Source organism: Onychomys torridus, chromosome 5 (assembly GCF_903995425.1).
Source record: "Onychomys torridus chromosome 5, mOncTor1.1, whole genome shotgun sequence".
NCBI lineage: Eukaryota > Metazoa > Chordata > Mammalia > Rodentia > Cricetidae > Onychomys > Onychomys torridus.
The window spans coordinates 21,948,075-21,968,944 of record NC_050447.1 but is presented as its reverse complement, the minus strand read 5'-3'; the positions used below and the strand labels follow the sequence as shown (position 1 = coordinate 21,968,944).

Here is a 20,870-nt window from a genome sequence, read left to right as displayed (position 1 = left end):
ACAAGGTAATGGACCAACAGTTGATCGCCCAGTCAACCCTCACTGTATGTACCACACCCTGAGGTGGGGTGAATTCACCCCTAAATACTTCATAGCACTCCACCATTTTTTTCTTTTTTTTTTGTTTTTTTTTCAAGATAGGGTTTCTCTGTGTAGCCCCGACTGTCCTGGAACTCACTCTGTAGCCCAGGCTGGCCTCAAACTTAGCGATCCGCCCGCCTCTGCCTCTGGAGTGCTGGGATTAAAGGCGTGTGCTGCCACCACCACCTGGTGTACCCCACCATTCTGCCTTCACATCGCTTAGAGGACTTCCTGTGATTGTGTGTGTGTGTGGGGGGGGGGGGCTCCCTTCCTGTCACTAGGAAATGACCACCACCAGTTCTTCAGCCCTGCTCAGGAGCCAGGCATCATGGGAACTTCGTTAGCCTGTAAAGTTTGGGTCATCCTAAGCACAGGAGGAGTCTCACTCTACTGATGGCTATGGAAGTGGTGGCAGGACTCGTGAGGAAGGGCTGGGACCTTCAGACTAGACTGTTCCTACCTGTTTGATCTTGAGCAAATTTACTCTGTGCCTTCATTTCTTTCTCTATAAAATGTGGTTACATCGCAGCGAGGAGGAGACGATAAAAACACATGTCTAACAGCTTCTAGCGAAGCACTTGATACAGTACAGTACTACACAGTGGCGGATGTTCTGACTGTTGGGATGTCCCTAGACTCTTGAGGAGTCAGCCAACTATCACCACGCCCCACCCCCACATGAAGGTGAGACCTTGTCTGCCCTGCCCAGCCTCCCTAGCTGTTCTTGTCCCCAGTCTCCCACTTTCCAGGGTACTTACTCCACTTCCTCCAGCCTGGGGCCTTTTTGGAATAGCTCCACGAGGGTTTCTGCATCATGGACCCTGAGCTGACATTTCTGAAGCCTAGGATGGGAATGGAGGAGATCAGGGGAAAATCACGGTGCTTCCTGCCCTGAGTCAGATGAGTCCTGAGGGTGCAGACCTGGGATCCGTGTCCTCTAAGTAGTAGGATGGTTTTGTTCAAGGCACTCACTCTGTCTGTTACTAAGTTTCTTTCTCTACCAAAGTAGAGTAATATGCATCATTCATGAGGGTCGTCCTAAAAGGCTTCCCACAAGGCACCAGCCACTTCTGAGCAGTGTCCCACATATAGTAAGGGTCCATTCTGCTGGATCTCTTGTTGACACAGTTGCTCATGCATGCCCTTCCCCTGTCTCTCCATCTCCTTTCCCTGTATTCCTTCCTGCCTGCTCTTCCTCCCTTGGGAAAAGACCCTTCCTCTATTACCATTTTCTGGAGGCAGTGGGCCCTGCTGAGGTACCTGAGTTCCAGGCTCCGGCTCTGTCTTTCTTTCTTCAGGCTATCTTTGTCCTGTAGGTTTGATGTTCTGAAAAGAACAGATGACACACTAGTTTGGGCTCAGGAGCCTGACCAGATGGACTGGACCTCTTTGCCTGGCATCTAGAGTCTGAAGACCCTGCAGCACCTCTCGTGGTGAGCTTGTCCAAAGAGAGTGCTGGAAGGCACTCAAGACACAACTTGGAGAAGCAGCGGGAGCAAGGGCTTGAGGTCCAAGGGAGACTTTATTCAAATGTGGTCTCCTCTACATGTGGCTGTGCAGTCTTTGGCAAGTCACATAAGCCATCAGACTCTTTGGTTTCTACTTCCTAAGGTCACCATGATAGTATCCCTTGGATGTGACCTTTGGTCCAGAAGACAGGGATCATGCATTGTCATAGGCAGGTCCAGGCAGTGGGGAGCTACAGCCTTTTCAGACTGGAGAGGAGAGGAGAGGAGAGGAGAATGCCAGAGACTTCAAAGAATCTTGGGCTATACCATAAGCCAATTTCCATAAACTTATAGACTAGAATTGCCTAACAGAACCTTTTGCAATGACAGAGTGCTCTTCCACTGTGTCATCTGTCATGGGAGCCACCAGTGGCCACTGCTGAGCCCTGGAAGGGTGGTACATGTAACACATAGACCGAAAGTTACCTCATTTACATTGTCACAGTGACTGATAATGACCACATTGGGTGTCGGAGCTTTAGACATCTTGGGGGTAGGCAGGGAGTGACATTGGCCCTACTGGGTCATGGTACAGAAGGGGAGATTGAAGCTGGGAGCTTAGTCGGGGAGGAGTGTGGGGAACGTGGGAGGAGTGTTTTCTTAGAGGGAGTGCTTCCATGTCTTCGCCTACCAATGAGGGGTCACGTGGAAATCCATGTGTGGTCAGCATCTGAGTGCTGATGGTGTTCCAGTGTTTGAAGCATGTTAGATGCATTTACTCCTTCCATTCCCAAGGCAGCCCTAAGATGTAGGGACCATCACCGACCTCTCCTTTATCTTTCAGTGTGAGAATTTTTCAGTTTCAGTGCATGGTATCTTCACATTCCTTACGGATCTGGCCCATTCTGAGGCCCTGGGGATGCTCTCTAGCCAGGGGTCAGATATAGTCCAGACACATGGGAGGAAGAGAGGACACTCTGCCACCCTGAGCAGGGATTCACACAGCAGTAAGGAGAGTCTTCCCATGTCAGCGCTCACTAGGTTCTCACCCTCACCTTCCCAGTCTAGATACCGTCTCAGGACTAGCTGGGGCCATGCCTCCTGAGCTACTTACCCTGATGGCTGCACAGCTGTCTCTGTGACTGGGCACAGAAGGAAGATGAGGTCTGATTCCCTAGAGGGTCAGGCACAAAGACATGATATCCAGGAACAGGAAATGAGCGCATCACCCCACTTGTATAGCTATCACCCCCACCTGCCCCAACCATCCAGGGAAAGAGTGCCCCAGTACAGGCTAGAGTCCTCTGCCACTCAGTGAGCCTGCTTTTGTAAGGTCAGGAAGACAACTTGAGAGGGGTCTTTGTTTAGTTTTGTTTTGGTTCTGGTTTTTTGTTTGTTTGTTTGTTTGTTTGTTTTTAAGACAAGATATCATGTAAACCAGGCTGGCCTTGAACTCACTATGGGGCTGAGGCTAGCCTTGGGCTCCTAATCCTCCTAAGTGCTGGTGTTGTGGGTGTGCATCACTACGCAATCAGAGAGCTTTTAAAAATGAGAATTATAATGGTATTCAGATTAGGAAGCCTGTCCTCTAACCTGCAATGTGAGCCAATGAAGGACCACTGTTTCAGAACCATGGAGAGCGACACGCGGCTTATTTGTTTGGCTATGCCGGTGCTCCACAGTGTTGTCCATCCATCCATGCATGCATGCATCTTTATTTACTTATTAAGCACCAGACCTGAGCAAGAGTCTCGATGTGAATTCAGCTGACTCTGGAGTGCACACACAGATCTCTTGAGCTAGGGACTTCCTCCTCACTCCCTGCCCCTTCCCTTTTCCCCAGACCTTGAAGAGCTAGCTGCTCACCTGACCTGCAGCTTCCTGACAGTGGGACATGAGATGGCCACCTTCACCAAGGACAGTAGAGTTGACATGGAGAAGCTGTTTCTGCTCAGGCTGTACAATGGTGGCCAAGTGTCAGGGGTGGATGCCCTGGACACGGTCAGCAGAGAAAAGTGACTTGGGCCAGGAAAGGGGCTTGGCTGGGAGTAAAGATCACTTACTCAAGCTTCTGGAGCCTCGGCAGGCAGGGGAGCAGCTCCACAAGACTCAGTACTTCTGCGTCCTTGAGCTGGTTGTCATGCAAACTGCAGGGAGATCAAGGCCCAATCCCTCAGGTGGGGACAGGTGCTAGGAAGCCCCAGGTGGTGGGCAACAGTCTTAGGAAGTGAGGTGAGGTGATCCAGTAGGCTGCTCCCAGGGCTTAGATGTACAATGTGCCTGCATCCTGGGTTCACTAATGTCCCAGGGGACTAGTGAACTCTCTCTGGGAGGCTCAAGACTCTACTTCCTGTCTCAGCTCTGGTCCCAGCTCCCCAGAGCCCAGGACAACCTCTCTGACCTCACTGTCTCTACCTGGAATCCCAGATGGAGGGACAGATGGATATATGGGATGAGAATGGTTGAGAGCAACAGGGGAAATTAAAAATAAGTAAATAAAAGGGGTGATGGGGGCCAAGATTAAAATCGCTCAGTAATCCAGAAAGAGAGTTTTAATAAGATCAGTGGTTTAAACCTTCATCTCAACCAGAGTGGCCACTGCTCAAAGGCACTCATCAGTGGGAGCAGCAGGGGCTGGCCAGCTTGTGTTCCATCCTGGAAGTGCTGTATCCGACTTTGTGGGTGAGCCTCTTAGATTCAGTGGTTGCCTTTCTGGATCTCAGGAAGGAGCTATATAAGACTGTAGTAGACCAAGGATTTTGCTGAGACTGTCTCCTAGTAATGTCAGAAGCTGTACCCATAAAGTTTCACCAACATGACTGCCTAAACATGAGCTAAACAAGGACAGCATCAACAGACATGTTAAAGTGGATGGGAGAAAGCCCATGATACCTAAACCCTACACCAAGAACTATAGACAACTGAATACTAAGAGTGGGAGAAATAGTCTTCCCCAGGGAAGAGCACATCAGCTGGTTGTCCAATACAAAGTGGTCAGCCCTAGAAATATACATTCAAGTAACATTTATAGACTCAGTGGGTTGTATTTAAGAATACCTATGTGTATACAGTAACAATTAATGAAAAAAAGATGCCATGAATCTGAAAGAGATCAAGGAGGGGTGTATAGGAGAGTTTGGAGAGACAGAAGGGAAGAGATAAATGATGTAATTATGTTATAATCTCAAAAATAAAATAAAAAATATTCTTTTTTAAAAATATTCTTTAAAAGATTGTAGCAGAGGGTCCCTGGCTCCACTTTCCCTGAAGCAATCAATTCTAGACACAAGCAAGTGGTGTATTGTGCAGGTGTGCTCAGCCAGTGTGTACTGTATCTCAGTGTGCCTGTGTGTGCCACACATGTACCCATCTGTGAAAAGGCATGTGACACACCCTTGAGTTAGATGAGCGTGTATGTCTGTGCAAGTGTGTACCCAAGTGTAGGAACGTGAAATTGTACATTGTATGTATTAATGTATCCCCATAATACCTACCTTCTGCCTAGACACTGCAATCCCCTTTCCTAGAGTTACAGAATGAGAGGAGGGAGCCCCAAACTCATAATCCTGGAAGATAACCCCAAATGTGTGCCCTGCTGGAGTCTGGGAGGAGTTCTTTTGGATTTGGCCCACCTCATTCTTGGACTGACGGCTCTCTCTCTGGTCATCCCCAATGGAATATGCAGGCCCCAGGGGTGTCCTAAGAGCTGGGAAATGACCCTTCTCCCAGGCAAGATAGCCCTCCAGAGATCACTCACCTGACTTCCTCCAGCTGGGAACAGAGGGGCAAAGCCTGTACCAGGTGGCTGATGCCTCGGGCTGTGATCTTACTTCCTGTTAACCTACAGGACAAGCACAGATGGTAGAGGAATGGGAATGGAGAAGAGGACTGGCCAGGAATCTGTCTGTTCAGAACTAAGCAGGCAAAAGTGTGCCAGACATCCTTAGTTGCATATCTTGCTTGCAAGCCTTGGCTTACCCTAGGGTCTTCAGGCTCCCTATAGTAGGCAAGCTTCTGCCCAGGGCTTCTGCAAAGGCGTCCCCACACTTCCTGCTTTTAAAGCTGCAGGAGAGAAGCAAGTCAGTGCTGGGCAGGGCTTAGTGATTGGCAGGATGTCATTGGCAGTGTCCATGGGGACCGAGGGGGCATCATAGTAGCATGAGTCATCGCTGTAGTTGTTGGAGTAGCTGCTTACACCATTGGCTTCTCTATCTGCCAAATCAATTCTCCACTTCACCCATAGAAATACAGTCATATATAGTTAAAATCATGGCAAGAAAACATTGTGCATGTTTTGCTCATGTGCACATGTGGCAGTCAGAGGTCCTTATCACTTTTTTGTTTGTTTGTCTCCCACTGGTCCAGAAACTCACTGTAGCCTGGGGGGGGGGGGCTGGCTGACGGTGAGCTCTGGGGATCCACCTGTCTCTGCCCCTCAACTCTACTGCTACAGACATGAGAAGATATGCTCAGCTTTTACATGGGTGCTGGGGACTTGAACTCAGGTCCTGTTGCTTTTAAAACAAGCCCTCTTCGATACTGAGCTATTTCTCCAGACCCAAGAAACTTTCTTTAGAAAAAAGAAACAACAACGAAGAGTTAATTATCAAAATGGGTAGAGACTTTAGCAGAGTTACAATTTCACCTCACAAATGGGTCTAAAAAATTCAATTTTATATTATTTCAAAAACAAGATTATCACCATTCTTTAGCCTCTTTCTTTAAAAAAAAATTATTTAGTGAGGTTTTTTAATGGGGGGTATCCTTTTACTTGATTATTTTGTTTTCCATGCTGTTCATGTTTCTTTCTTGTGTTCAGTGTTTCAAATATGGTTTGTATTAAAAGATTTTTAAGTGATAAAACTGTAACTCAGAGGGCTGGACTGCCTTGTTACAGTGTTACTATTATATACTGAAATGTATAAAGTGTTTTCAGTCTATTGACACATATAATATGTTTGTAAATGAAACCTGGTGTTGATTTGAAGGACGAAATCAAGAAATGGAGCTCTAGCAGGAAGTAGTTTACCAGCCAGAAGTGACATTTCCAGCTTCTCTTGCAGGCCAAAGTGACTGTATGGCTAGGTTCTCAGTGATGCAATGTGACTGCAAGGGATGTGTCCTATTTCCATGGTGACCTTTAAACACATCCCTCCAAGGTCACCGTTTCCCTTCCTCCAAGTCAGGGCACAGGGACACCCATGGTTCAGCATTGATCCTACAGCTAGTATGTCTGAGGGGATGCTGGAAGAAGGACCGGGGTCTCTGCATGACCACATAGGCTAGAGCAAGCTACCAACTTGGACCACCTACTTCTGACTTGTCCATCACAGAGACATACACTCTAACAGGACTACCCCCATAGTATCCAAGGAGGCTTGCACTGGGACTACACCTTTGTTCTTTCTATCTGATAGATACAGAGCCTTGGCTCTGGACCAGATGCCGTATTGAGAAGCCTGTTGGACATCATCCCATCCCATTCTCCCATATCCCTGTGACTTGTGTACACATTGCAGGTATGGAGAAACACCATCAAGGGAGGTAATATATAACTTGCTCAAGGTGAAACAGCCTTGAGCAGCATACCCCAGATCCAGCACTCCAGTCCCTGACTGACAGAGAGATATGAGAGTCAAGGAGCCACAAGCAAGAGAAAGGTACACCTGGACTCCAGAAGCCTGGTCAAGGTGCACTGCTACCCCACCAGCATTACACCCTGGATGAAGATGGGACATTCTTTTCAGAGAGTCAAGACTTGAATCCAGTCTCTCGGGACCAGTTGGCCTCCCGCTTTCCCAGAGCACAGTGCCCTCCCCCACCCTTCCCTACCTCCTCCCTTCTGATTTGACTCACCTGAGATTCTCAACCTGCCCACACCCTATCAGAGCCTCTGGGCAGTGGGGTTCCAGTGGGCAGCCATCAAAATCCAGGTGAATGGGGGCAGCCTTGTGCTCCAGAACATTGGCCAGTGCAGCCAGGTCTGCACGGGTCAGTGGGAAATTGTGGAAAGAAAGCTGGAAGGAGAGGCTTTGGGCAACGAACCTCGCCAGCTCCCGGTCCCGGGTCTCAGCCACACAGTGACACAATTCTATCATCTTTGGCCCTGTAAGCTTTCGGCTAGCCAACTTCCTCAGCACCTGAACAACAGCAGCCTGCCTGGAGCCCACCCAGGCTTCGTCCTGCCGAGCCAGGTGGCAAAGGAATGTACGGCAAGTGCGGGATGCCAGGCCTGCCAGGAAGGTAGGGAGATGGTCGGAGAGGCCCAGCCTAGCTTTGGTCCGCAGTACCCAGTGGGAATTGAGGGTGACATAGTAGACGAGCATGTCTTTGTCCACTGAGTCACTGGCCATCAGATACAGAGCAGCAAAGAACTCTTGCAGGCTGAGGTGGGCGAAGGCATAGCCTATTTTTTGGTGCTCAGGTCTGGTACGGATACAGAAGGAGGTCAGGAGGCTGTGGACAGCTCCAAAAGCCATCAGGGGAGGAGGGATGTCTGCCATAGAGAAGATGACCTTCCCAGTGTCCAGTCCCCTAAGGGCCACCTTTCCAAGGTCCAACAAGGATGCGGCAGGCAGAGTCCCACTGGGGTTAAAAGTCTCCACCATCTGCAGGTACAGCTGGGTTACTGTGGACAGCGGGGCCATAGATTGGCCTGGGGGGCTTCCTGGAAGCAGACGGCGGAGGCAGAAGCAGGCAACTCTGCACAGTGCAGGTACCGCACACATACCCCGGAGACGCTCATTGCTTCTCACTTCTGCCAGAGCCAACTCCTGCGACAGCAGATCACTGAAGAAGTGGCTGACATACTTCTCTACCCGCAGTCCATCAAAGCCCCACATGTACACCATGGCTGCCTCTGTAGGCACACAGGCAGGCAGTTTCCCAGGACGAGAGGTGGCCATCACCCAGCAGCCTGGCAGAAGGGTCCCACGGCAGAGGTCAGAGAAGAGGGTGAGGACCGAGCCTGCATTGTCAGGACCCATAGAACCGGCATGGAGTGCCTCATCCAGCCCATCAAAGATCAGTAGCACTTGATGGGCATTCTCCTCCAGGTACTGAAAAACAGCATCAGGCTCTGACTCTGGGCTCAGATACAGATCAAAAAGGAGCTGGGGCAGTGTCAGCAAATGTGTGATTGTATTGAGCTGGCGGAACTCAAAAAGGAACAGAGCCTGGAAGCGGTCCAGCTGACCGTTAGCCCACTTCCAGCAGAGTCGATGGGCCAGAGTGGTCTTGCCCATCCCAGCCTTTCCCAGCAGTACTGTCACTCGAGGTCCCTTGGGGGCCCTGAAATTGAAGAGATCTTCGATGCTCACATCAACATCATCTACTGCCTCGGGGTCTGCAATAGTGGCTCCCTCCTGAGCATCCAAGGGTGCTGTAGCCCGGCTCCACTGCAAAATTGGGGGTACGTAGGCCAGTGGGGAGGCCTGAGGATGCCCTGCTCCTGTGCATACACCACCATGGTACTGTTGGGTAGAGGTCTTTAGGAGTTTCAGGTACTTCTTAGCCAGCTCTGCAAGGGGCACAGTAATGGCATGAAGGCAGGATCTCTCACACTTGATACATGTCCTGGGACCCCATGATCAGGCTGTTACTGTCTTTAGCCCTAGCCATGTGTGCATGGGGTCAAGTGTCAAGGGCACAGTGAAGGTTTTTAGGCCATCCATACTCCCAGAAGGAGTGGATACACAGAAACACCAGCTCTGAAGCCACTTACCCAGGGAGGTGGGGATGGGCCCTTGGGTTACAACTCTCTCTTCCAGGGCAATACAGGTGAGGTCTTTTTCAGTCAACTAGGGGAGGTTGCTCACTTTGCCACATCTATGGGGACCAGCTCTAAGATGGCAGAAGCAACTGCATCTTTCCCTTGAGAGTAAGTGGGCACCAACAAACTACAGACTTTGTAACCATCAATCAGACCATGGGAACTGGGCTCCTGCTATGCCAAGTGTTACTTTCTTCCTGGATCGTTGGGAAGACTCAGCCCCCCACCCCTACTCCAGGAAGGACTGAAGTAGTGGCCTATTTTGCGCAGATGTGAATTTTCTAGTTATGCCCACAGCTGGTGGACTGTATGTGTGTATGTGAGAGCTAGGCCAAGGACTATTCCGGACCACTGGTAGAGGATGAAGGAAATTTCCCCTCTCCTCTTCCCCATGGCCTAGCCCCAGTGCCCCGTGTCTCCATGGACCTTCTATCTGGGGGTTCTCCCAGGCACCTTCATCACCTCCATCCTCACTCACCCCCAACATGGCCACTGAGGGCTCAGGCCTGAGGTCACACTGGTTACCACCCTGGTGCTTGCACAACCTTGAGGACAGTCTGGATGAGCATAGGTGACAAACCTGTCCTTGAGATACCCTGTCTCCTCCCCTGTTCACTCAGGACCTTTAGTATTTCTCTCCTGGAGGCTTGGAAAATAAGCCACCAGGCCTCAGAAGCTTCTCATCCAGGGGCAAGGCCCAGAATCTGTCTGTGATCAACCTCGGGGAACCCAGTCTTATGTGGGGTTCCCTACTCCTGTAACCTACCTAGCTGCTGTTTCCTGAACTGCTTCCGGCGGGGCGAGGACCCACAACTCTGAGAAGGGCGCTTGACACCTGCAAAGAGAGAAGTAAGGGCATGGGTGGGGGAGAAAACGGGGACCCAGGCAACACCTTTGGGGTGCTCTATTCCGCAAGTGGGCCCAGGCAGAGAAGAACGAGACACCCTAGGATTACGAGAAGGCCATTTCCATAGCTTCCCCAGCAAGCTTCAGGCTCTGGTCCAGGATGAAGCGAGTAGACCCACAGCAGGGCATTCTAAGCCCCATGTCCACTAGGGGAGGGGCAGGCTCTGTGACAGTGAAGCTTTCAACTGCTTGGTTGAGCCTGCAGCTGGTCCTTGTTAATACACATCAACACCATGACATGATCCCTGCCTTCCTATAATTTCATGAAGTGGGGACAGGGACATGAGAACAGGCTCCCTGGGTGACACCTGACAGCGGATCTATAGGGCTGAGGTCAGCCACACTCAGTCTCTTCTGGGGCCCCAAACTAGAACCCTGGTAAAAGACAGTGGGGCAGGTCTTGAAAGCCACAGAGAAGGAGGAAGTGGGATTCAGTCTATGTGCTGAGGAAGAAATGGTGGTCACTAGCCAGCACTAGCTTAAGGTGAAGACTGAGCATATCAGCTGGCACCCCAACCCCCTACCAGCTGGCACCCCAAGCCCCTATCCGCTGGCACCCCAAGCCTCTATCAGCTGGCACTCCAAACCCTAGCCCCAGATCTTACCATGGTGCAGCAGAGGTCCAGGATAGCTATCCTCACCAGCTCCTATCTGCTTAGAGAATTCTGTAAGACAGAGCAGAACGCATGCCACTAGGGATGTGGGATACAGTGTCATGATGGTGCCTGGGTAGCTAGCTCTGAGTGGTGTCTGCTCTGGGGACAGCTGTAGGTTCCAGAGATGAAAAACTGATACTCAAGCCATCTGCCAGGGAAGCAGGTGGTGCACTCTGCATGCAGCAATGTACAGATGTATACATGTATATATACAAGTGCACATGTCAGTGAGGATGTATGTCTGCACACATATCTGTGTGTGTGTATGTGTTCACATGTGTGTATGTGCAGTCTTCTCGTGTGTGCACGAGTTTGTGTCCCCACCGCCACACTGGTAGAGCTCATGGGTGAATGTCCACTTTCTATCCAAGGGCTCCTCCTCAGTGCTATGCTCAAGAAGATGCTGAATGGAATATTCAATCCCCTGCTTATTAGTAGGGGCTGAGGTCTTCTGACTGAACAGTAGAAGGAAGTCTCTTGGTCATTGCAGGCATTTGGAACGTATGGCCCTTCTATGTCCTCTCTGTGTGACCAGATGGGTCACGGGGGGGTGGTGGTGGCACTGAAGCTCTGCAGGTCACAAGGCTGTGCTGGCAGCCTCGTACCTCCCATGTGGGCTCTTACCATCTTTTTGGCCCCAGATGCTCAGCAGTGGTACTTCCAGGTCTAGAGGCACAGTAAGCTCCATGCACAGACTATAGATGAAAGACTGCCAGGTGGCCAGGCCCTGGGTGTACAGCCTCCTGAGCTGACGACTAGTGATCTCAGGATCGGGGGCCTTGCTGCTGGAGTCCAGGTCTGTGGTTGGGAGGTAGAACCTAAGCTGGGCGTCCAGCCATTCTGAGTTTTCACTCAGCAGCCTCACAAGCCAGGCCCACAGGTTCTCAGTGCCCAGTTGAAGGCTCTCAGGGTCCATCAGAAGCCAGGCCTGTGGACATGAGGGGAAATGGTGAGTTTGAGGGTAGGAGAGTGGGGGGCAGCAGGCTGGAGTAAGTGGTCTGTGATGATTTGTGTTAACTGGCAACCTGACAGAATTGAGAATCGTCTGGGAGATGAGCCTCTGGCCATACTTGTGGAGGATTATCTGCACTACATGATAGGGAGGATCCATCTTGACTGTGGATGGAACAATTCCCTGGGATCCTGGGCTGTAGAGAGTGAAGGGAGGGAGCCGAGCACTGGCATTGGTCACTCCCTGCTTCCTGACAGTGGATGTGACTGTAACCCACAACTTCACACTCCTGCTGCCAGTGATGGACTGTACCCTTGGGCTGTGAGCATATTTTACCTTTGTTGTTGGTGTATTTTTATCACAGCAACAGAAAGCAACCTGGCCTCTCCACGTTGTGCAGATCAGCTTCAGAGACAGGGCTGCTTCCATACCCTCCCACATCTGTAACTATACCCCAGCTAAGCAGGTCTACCAGCTCTTTAAAGCATACAGGGCTCTAAGGATGCTGTTCCCATGGACCATATGTGCTGTTTCAGTCTGAATTAGTTTCATGACGGAGACATCTAGCCATCACTAACTCTGTTCTCCTTCCTCTCTTAGTACCAGAAACTCCTTGCTAGTCCCTGATTATCCAGAATAGACTGCACCTCCTGCCCCCTAATAGTTAGACACAGCCGCATCATGGGGGTAGGGTTGGACAGTGGGGTCAAGTGGAATGTTATCTGCCTTCTCTTGCTTCTTCCTGGTGGCTGGAATGTTAACAGGATGGCTAGACCTTGGGCAGCTATGTTGGGTCACAAGGTAGGAAAGCCAGTGCTGAGGAATGTGTGGCTAAAGTTGCTCACCTTCCCAGGACTCTGTGCCTTTAGCCCTCTATTATGTGACTGAGAAATCATTTTTACTTGGTTCAAAATACTGTCACTTAAGGAATTCTGCGTATAGTGGACCCAAGTCTTAGCTACTACAAACCATCTCTCTCTCTCTCTCTCTCTCTCTCTCTCTCTCTCTCTCTCTCTCTCAGCTAATTCTCTCTTTCCAAAGATCAAATTTTATTTTTTATTTATGTGTCTGAGTGACTGTATGCCACACGTGTGTGGGTGCCTGCACAGGCCAGAAGAGGTCATTGGGTTCCTTGGATTACAAGCAGTTCCAAGCTGCCTGATGTGGGTGCTGGGATCTAACCTGGGTCTTGTGGAAGAACAGCAAGAACTCTTAATTGCTGAACCATCTCTCTAGCCCAATTTCCCCCCTCTAGATGTAAGCTTACGAAAGCCTGCTGGGAAGAGTTCCAATAGCAGGCAAAGGGTGTTTACAAAGCAGAACCCTAAAATAATGAGCAATGGTTCTGATCTAGTAATTCCATATGCAGTAGGAAGCCATCATGGATACACAACTTTTTTTTTTAATTATAAAACTGTTCATGGTACGGTTATTCATAATAATTAAAAATCAGAAGTAACATGAGTAGCAAACAGATGGGTTAATTAAATGGTGGTCTATATGTTGAAATAAGCTGTTTGGGGCATATTTCTCCATCAACACTCACAAAGTACATACTGTGTTAGGTATGATATTCTCTGGATGTACTATAGGTTAGCTAATCCTCACATTTGCTGAGATATCACCTCTAACTCCAGAAGGAGTGGAAGGCCCAACCAGGAGCTGGCCTTGCTACATCCACTGTATATCCTGGGCACTTGCAGGGGCTGGCTGGGCATTTGTGCCAGCTCCTCCCAGGCTCCTCTCCTCCATTAGACCTGTATCACTTGTGCCAGAACTTACAAGTCATGCAGTGTGCTTACATCCATGATCCTTAGGCTGAGACAATTGTCTCTGGAGACTGAATGACTCAGGCCAAGGAAGAGAGGAGGAGGTACCCAAGGCCAAATGTCAAGTTCATGGCAGAGGCAGGATCAGAACAAAGATTTTTTTTTTTTTGGCTCCCAGGTCAGTAAGCTTCCAAAGCTTGGAGCCTCCGGTAGCAGGAGACAAGGACTTTGTGTGATTTTTGTTCTAAGGACGTGTCCACACAAGAGCATGGCTTCCTTCCTGTCCAGCAGTCATGCTGCCTGGGAAAGGATCACCCAGGGCAGTGGGTGACAGATGAGAAGAAGGGCTAGACAGGTGACGCTGGGGCCGTTCCTTGTCCTCACATCAGCCTGACATGGAGACTTTGTTCGCTATAGGGGTCCCAGCTCTTGAGATAAGACACCAAGCTCTTTAAGCAACCTCGATGGGAAACAGGGCTCATCTCACCATTAATAGACATGGTGACTTCTGTGGGAAATGGTCTTTGGGACATGATTTCAGTCCAAAGATCCATGGTCCAGAGCCAGGAGATGATTACTGGCCCAGCTTACTACTAATTCTCCCTGATAGGCCTTGGGGGCATTTACAGATGCCCTGCTCCCCTCTTTCTGGGCCCTTGATGATATCATAGGAAACTATCCCTTTGCATTTAGGTGTGGCTGTGAAACTCGATTTGTCTGGTAAAATATGTTAAAAATGGCATAGGTCACATTTTGCATAGATGTTTCAAGAGCCAATATGTGACTCGCCCTGATGTCTGCTCTGCTGTTCCATTTCAGATCATGGCTATTCCTTTAACCTGAGTCTGGGCTAGAGGACAATGTGGACCAGAGCTCCCTTCCATTCACAACAGCCAGAAAGCAAGGGTGGGAAATGCCGCTTTGGGGCAAGCTATTTGTTACCGCAGCAGAACCTAGCTTACACACTCACACTGCAACTTTGATCTAGTTTCTTTTGTCTGTTGTGGGGGAGTGGAGGAAGCCTTGGGTGAATATGTATTATTGACATGAACATGGACATGGCAAGCACCCCAATCCTGAGACCCAGGGAAATGGCAAAGCCTTCCCTCCTGATGGGAATATAAACGTTGATGGTATGAAAGCATAGACCACACTTTCCTCCTGGATGTTTACAGACTTAGATAACACCCCTAGAGTGATCTCCCGTTAAGACTAGTTAACCTCTCCTTCTTGTGCTATGCATTATAAACACAGCCAAGTTTCTGGATTGCATAGTAGGTGCCCTCCCTCAGAGCAAGCATAGCCCATCAGATCCTGACTTCTCTATGTGTATGTGTCTGTGGTTTCCTCATTCCTGCATTGCCCTAGGTTTCCAGGACCAAGCTGTGCAAGACATGGCAAAATGTATGCCTCAGTCATACCATCTATAAATGGGTAGAATAGAATCTCAAAGCTCATATTCTATGCCAGTAATTTTTTCATTCTCATGCTAAATAGTGCCCAAGGACAAGTTTGTTGAGTCTGGATAACCCAGTTCAGACAGAAGTCAGTACTCAACTCTCCATAAGGGTACTTGGCCAGGTGTTACACTTTGTTAAGTATTGTAAGAATGTTAATGTTCAGCCTTTGGTGGTTGCGCACACCTTTAATCTTAGCGCTTAAAAGGCAGAGCCAGGTGGATCTCTGAGTTCAAGGCCAGCCTGGTCTACAGAGTGAGTTCCAGGACAGCCAGAGCTACACAGAGAAACCATGACTTGAAAAAACCAACCAAACAAAAAAAAAGAATGATAATGTTCCACAACTGAACAATGTGTAGAGAATGAGAGACTTGGAATACTTGGTCCTAGATGGAATGTTATCATCAAACCTCTCCCCTCAAGGCTCAGGGATCTATGCAAAAAGGGAGGGGGTGGGAAGATGGTAAGAGCCAGAGGTGGTGGATGACTCCAAGGAAACTCTGTCTTCCAGACACAACAGGACTGGTACTTATATGAACTCACAGGGCCTGTGCTGGCTCAAGCCAGACAAGGTCCCTGCACTGAGAGGGGAAATGGACACAGGCTCCCATCCCTAACCAAGAACTATCTCCAATTGGTGTCTGCTGGCAAAGGAAGACTCCCTTGTCTCCCATGGAGTGTCACTGAGTATATCAACCACATCCCAGGGCAGTCCCCTGCCCCAGTGTAGTTGGCCAGCACAAAAGGAACTCTATGTATTTTTTAAGTGGGGTTTTGTTTTGTTTTTGCAATTTTTTTTTTTGTCTGATTGGTCTTTGCTTATTTTGATATTTTATTTGTGTGGGCTTTTTTTCTTTTTGAGAAAGAACACAAAGTTGGGTGGGTAGGGAGGTGGGGAAGATTTGGGGGGAATTGGGGGAGGGAAAAACATGATCAAATATACATGAAAAAAATTAAATTAAAAAAAAAAAAGGAGGGGAGAGCTGAAGAGATGGCTCAGTGGTTAAGAGTACTGGCTGCTCTTCCAAAGGTCCTGAGTTCAATTCTCAGCAACCACATGGTGGCTCACAACCATCTGTAATGAGATCTGGTGCCCTCTTCTGGCCTGCAGCCATATATGCAGGCAGAACACTATACATAATAAATAAATTTAAAAAATTTTAAAAAGGAGGGGAAAGGGATATAAATGTTTTAAAAAAAAAAAAAAAGCTGAGTGGATGGAGAGCCTCGATTGTCAGGCTCCTCCTAGGGCCTGGTTGCTTTGCGTTGGAACCTGTCTATTGAGCAGTCCTCTTGGCGACCAGCAGGACTGCCATCATGGAAGCCTGGTTGCTTGAAAACTCCCCAGACGTCTGGAGGACAGTGTAGTCCAGCTCCTGCTCCAGCCACAGCTGCTTCCACGGTCCTTTGTCGTCTCTGCACCCTGCTGTCTCTGACCCAGCTTCTGCCTGGGACTCTTCAGTAGCCTTCTAACACTTCTGCTGTCACTGATGTCCACCAAGGCTGCAGCGGCTGCCACCTCTACGTCTATCTGGCTGCCATATCTCCTCTCCGTGCTACTGGCTCGGATCTCTCTACCGATGATAATGACTACCATGTAGGCAAGAAAGGGTCGCTCCGGGGAAGCCTTTATTGAAGCCTAATGTTATACGGGGGGCAGCGTGAGATAGTGTCCCGCCTCTGACTCAAAGTAAGTTTACCAAGCATCTCTAAATGGGTAGATTAGAAGCTGGAAGCTCCTCCATATAGTCTGAGCCAACAATTTTCATTCTCATGCTGAATGGTGCCCAAGGGCAAGTTTGTTGGCTCTGGATTAATTGGGAATGCTAACACTGGCCAAGAGTCCTTACGTCTGAGGCTCGGGGACTATATATAACATTGCCTGAAAGCCAGGTGACACTTTCAGAACTGTTAACACTGACACCAACTATACTTGCTCCCAGCTGCTGCTGAGGGCTGAGGGCTACGCCAGCTGCCTAGCACCCGGCGCCCAAGCCCAGAGCCAAAGCCTCTACTCTGAACACATAGACTCTAAGTCTCTGGCTCCTAATGCTCCAGTTCTTGGGGCTTGGAGCTCTAAGCGCTGTCCAGAGATCTCCGGCGCTCTAGGGCCTGGGACTGCCCCCGTTATCAGAACTGCTAGCCCACTCCTGGTTACCATCCAAAGGGTACAGCTGATTGTTGACACAGGGATGTGGGACATGACACTTTTGGCCACAGGAAGGGAGAGAAGGAATGGATAGAAGGGGGAAAGAAAGGAGAGAAGAGGAGGAAAAACACCTACCTGACTTCTTGGATCATGGTAGATGGTCTAGTGTCCCCATGCAGAAGGTCTGTGCCTTGTCCTCTGCCCTTCCGTTTATAGCCTGTTTCCATAGTGCAGGTCCTAAGGGGAGAGAAGACATGGTGCTCTCCTCCTCTTCCAAAGCCAAGAGGAACACTGCTGTGTCGAGGACTCCAGCCCCAGCCCCTGCCTTAGAGATATCTCTGAGGACACAGCCCACAAAGTCCCCAGGAGGTCAGCATTTGTACCCTTCTTTCTTATTATTTTCACGGTTTTAATCATCAGAAAGTCCTGAGCATGGTGATGTGTGCATGTGTGTGATCCAGACTTGCAAGGTGAAAGCAGCAGGGTCAGGAGTTCAAGACTATCCTCAGAGTGAGTTTAAAGTCAGCCTGGGCTACATAAGACCCTGTCTAAAAGAAGAGCGGGAGGGTGAAGCCTGAGCATGGTAGTATACCTTACTGTGATACAAAGTTAATGTTCTCTCCAATGCACAGGGTGCCGTCAAAACACCTGGGAGGAGACTCAGAGATGGGGCTACTGAGATGTAAGGAAGTTGTAAGGTGGATCTTCAAATGTCCCTGTAAGACGATGCAGGAAGCCACTGTCTCTTTCTTCCCCAGGAAAACACAGCAAGTGGCTGGGAGCCCTCACCACACAGCAGATGTGCTGGCATGCAGATCGGGATCTTCCCGGCTTCTGAGAGTGTGAGCAACAGTTGATACCCAGACTGTGATATTCTGTTACAGCCACACAAAGTGACTAAGACACACCTGCCTATAACCACAGAAAGTAGAAGGGAAAAAAAAATCTCTACATTGCATCAGGCAGAAGGCAACTTAAAGTCCATCTGGCCACACCAGAGTCCTTGATGAGATGACAAGAACAGTCATTTGGAAACTGAAAAGGCAAACCGGATGTGACTATAGGGTGTAAATGCAACGGTGCAAGGCACCTTCAGTTAGAACCGGACAGTGAAGGGCTCAGGCTGCAGCTCTGTGTGCAGCATGTATGCGTGTATTTAGCAAACACAAGATCCTGGAGTCAATTCACAGGAACACACAAGACAGAAGAACTTAAGGCAATTTTATCAAAGGGCCATTTGGGGGATAGGCAGCCGGTATGTTTGGAAAGCTTCCAAATATAGTGTAGCATCTTCTAGAGTGGTCACCACTGTAAGGAACTTGGGTCAAAACTAGAAAACAATGACCAAAGGAATGGCATAGAGCCCAAATGAGCTTCTTATTCACACAAACCTCACTGATCAATGGTATTTGCCACCACAGTCCATTAAAGAACAATTATTAAAGATTTATTTTGCTTTTTATTTGTGTGTGTGTGTGTGTGTGTGTGTGTGTGTGTGTGTGTGTGTGTGTGTACATGTATGTAGAGTGCTCTTGAATGTCAGAAAAGGGCTTCAGATCCCCTGGAGCTGGAGTTACAGGCATTAGTGAGCTTCCCAACATGAATTTTGGAAACTTAACTCAGATCTTCTATAAGAGCGAAAAATGTTTTTAAACATGGAACCCATTGCTAGCTCCTAAATAATTATTTTTAATTAAGTGAATTTTAAGTGTTTTGCTTAGGACTGGGGAGATGGCTCAGTAGGCAAAGGTGCTTGCCAAGTACCTGGGTTTGATTCCAGAGCCCACATAAAGGTAGAGAGAGAGAGCGAGCCACTCTGCGAAGTTGTCCTCTGAGCTCCATGTGCTCACCATGGCCCCACATGTCAAATTCTCTCTCTCTCTCTCTCTCTCTCTCTCTCTCTCTCTCTCTCTCTCTCTAATAATAAATAATAATTTAAGAAACTGCTTGGCGCTCACAAGCCTGGAACACAGCATTTCACACCCATGTAGGCTGGCTGTAAGGAAAAAGATGGGCTCTGTTGATGGGGATTTGGAGAAACTGCAGCTCTCATAGATTGCTAGCAGGAATGATACTTTGGAAACCAGTTTGGGAGTTGACCATAAACCCTGGTATGCCGTTCCTAGGTCTAGACCCAAGAGATATGAAAATATTGCCCCACACAACTGGTCCCTGAATGCTCAGACCAGGACTGATTATTTTCATAATGAAGTGCTCTGCACCTGAATAAAGTTACTGAAAACAATGTATACAAAAAAATGTGTTACAATAATACATTCTTTATCATCCACAATTTTCTATGTGGGGAAAAAAGTCAATGATAAACTGAAAGCAAAACTCTGGAAAAGGTGTTACATATGAGAATCAGCTGATTTTCCTAATAGACCAATGACTAGCAAAACATGGAAAAGATTAACAACTACATCAAGAATACGGCCAAGGACAAGCAATGACAGTATTGCTTTATGTTTGTGGATAGAGACCTATTAAAAGTACTCCAGGGAAAAGGTCTGTAAGTGGTCATTACAAGTAAATTACCCTAGTCACATGGTCACAGGCCCCAGGGGCTATTGACACTCTCTAAAGTGGATGGCTGAGACAAACTTGCCTGTCCTCCATTGATGGGTGAGTCTATGGTTCCTTCCTTTGGAGGATGTCCTAAAAACCCTGTGGCCCCTCCCAGTCCCCCAGCTTCACCCACATGTACTTGATTCACATCTGACTACCTACACGTGTGCCTCAGCTGGAGGCTGAGGATTTAATTTGTTCCCTTAGGCAAAAAAATGCTGAGAGTTGATGTGTAAACACCCAACTTCCTCTTCATTGGGCAGGCTCCCATGACCCATAGCGCGAACTTGATCAATGACAGGCCCCTGAGATGCCTGACCTCCCCTGCCTCCATTTCCTGTCCCCAGAGTGCTTGCTGGGACCACCTCCTAAGTGAATGAGCTGTGTTTGTCTCCAGGTTTGCTCATGAAGGAATCCAAACCAGAACAGGAACTCGGATAGCAACGCAGATAGCCAAACTCTCCTCCACTTAGCGTTTGCTTTGTAGCACTGCCGCTGTGAGACACATAGTGTGTGTGGTGGGCAAAAATTAAAACGTCACTAGTGACTTACACTTATTAGGAGGCAGTAGGGCACACAGGCTGTCCTGCAAAATGTTTGAACTGTCCTTGGCACATAGCAACAGGACTTTCAGGGACAGGGACAGGGACAGGGACAGGGACAGAATGCTCACCAGCTGGACTTCAAGGTGAATATTCACAACGTGTCATTCAGCTGGAAACAGGGGAAGATGCTAAATAGCTGGTCCCGATTCGAAAGGATTGGAGTCCAGGTTGTCAGAATTCCAGTACACACCGACAAGCATGGTGATTGCTCTCCTGCATCTGAGAACTGAGGGAAAGGCCAGCGTCCATCAACAGGAGATGAATTATGATGCACGCATATAAAGCAGTGACCCGAAAGACATCGCTGGATGAGTCATGGCTGCTAAAGAAATAAAAATTTTTTAAAAAGCTTTGACCTCATGTATGCTCTACTAAACCAGCATAACTCCTACCTGCATTCTAAATACTTCTCCTCATACCCACAGACGAGTGTAGCTGTCATCCGGAAGAAGCTTCTCTTTGCAGCAGACAGAGACCATTACATAACTGGTCAAACTGTATAGAACAA

The 20,870-nt window shown here is 48.7% G+C and overlaps 1 protein-coding gene across 1 annotated transcript in view; it reads right to left on the bottom strand.

The window, feature by feature from the left end:
- The window catches only part of Nlrc5 (NLR family CARD domain containing 5), a 61,345-nt gene extending 40,863 nt beyond the window's left edge, over positions 1-20,482 (bottom strand). Inside the window, exons 1-13 of the mRNA XM_036188172.1 lie at positions 20,431-20,482; positions 17,325-17,426; positions 11,487-11,790; positions 10,812-10,871; positions 10,067-10,135; positions 7,386-9,048; positions 5,508-5,591; positions 5,287-5,370; positions 3,593-3,676; positions 3,396-3,485; positions 2,644-2,703; positions 1,342-1,407; positions 840-923 (exon numbers count right to left, since the gene is read on the bottom strand). Coding sequence (XP_036044065.1) covers positions 840-923; positions 1,342-1,407; positions 2,644-2,703; positions 3,396-3,485; positions 3,593-3,676; positions 5,287-5,370; positions 5,508-5,591; positions 7,386-9,048; positions 10,067-10,135; positions 10,812-10,871; positions 11,487-11,778 — 2,636 coding nt within the window. The 5' untranslated portion in view covers positions 11,779-11,790; positions 17,325-17,426; positions 20,431-20,482. The remainder of the gene's footprint in view (positions 1-839; positions 924-1,341; positions 1,408-2,643; positions 2,704-3,395; positions 3,486-3,592; positions 3,677-5,286; positions 5,371-5,507; positions 5,592-7,385; positions 9,049-10,066; positions 10,136-10,811; positions 10,872-11,486; positions 11,791-17,324; positions 17,427-20,430) is intronic.
- Positions 20,483-20,870: the final 388 nt, after the last annotated feature.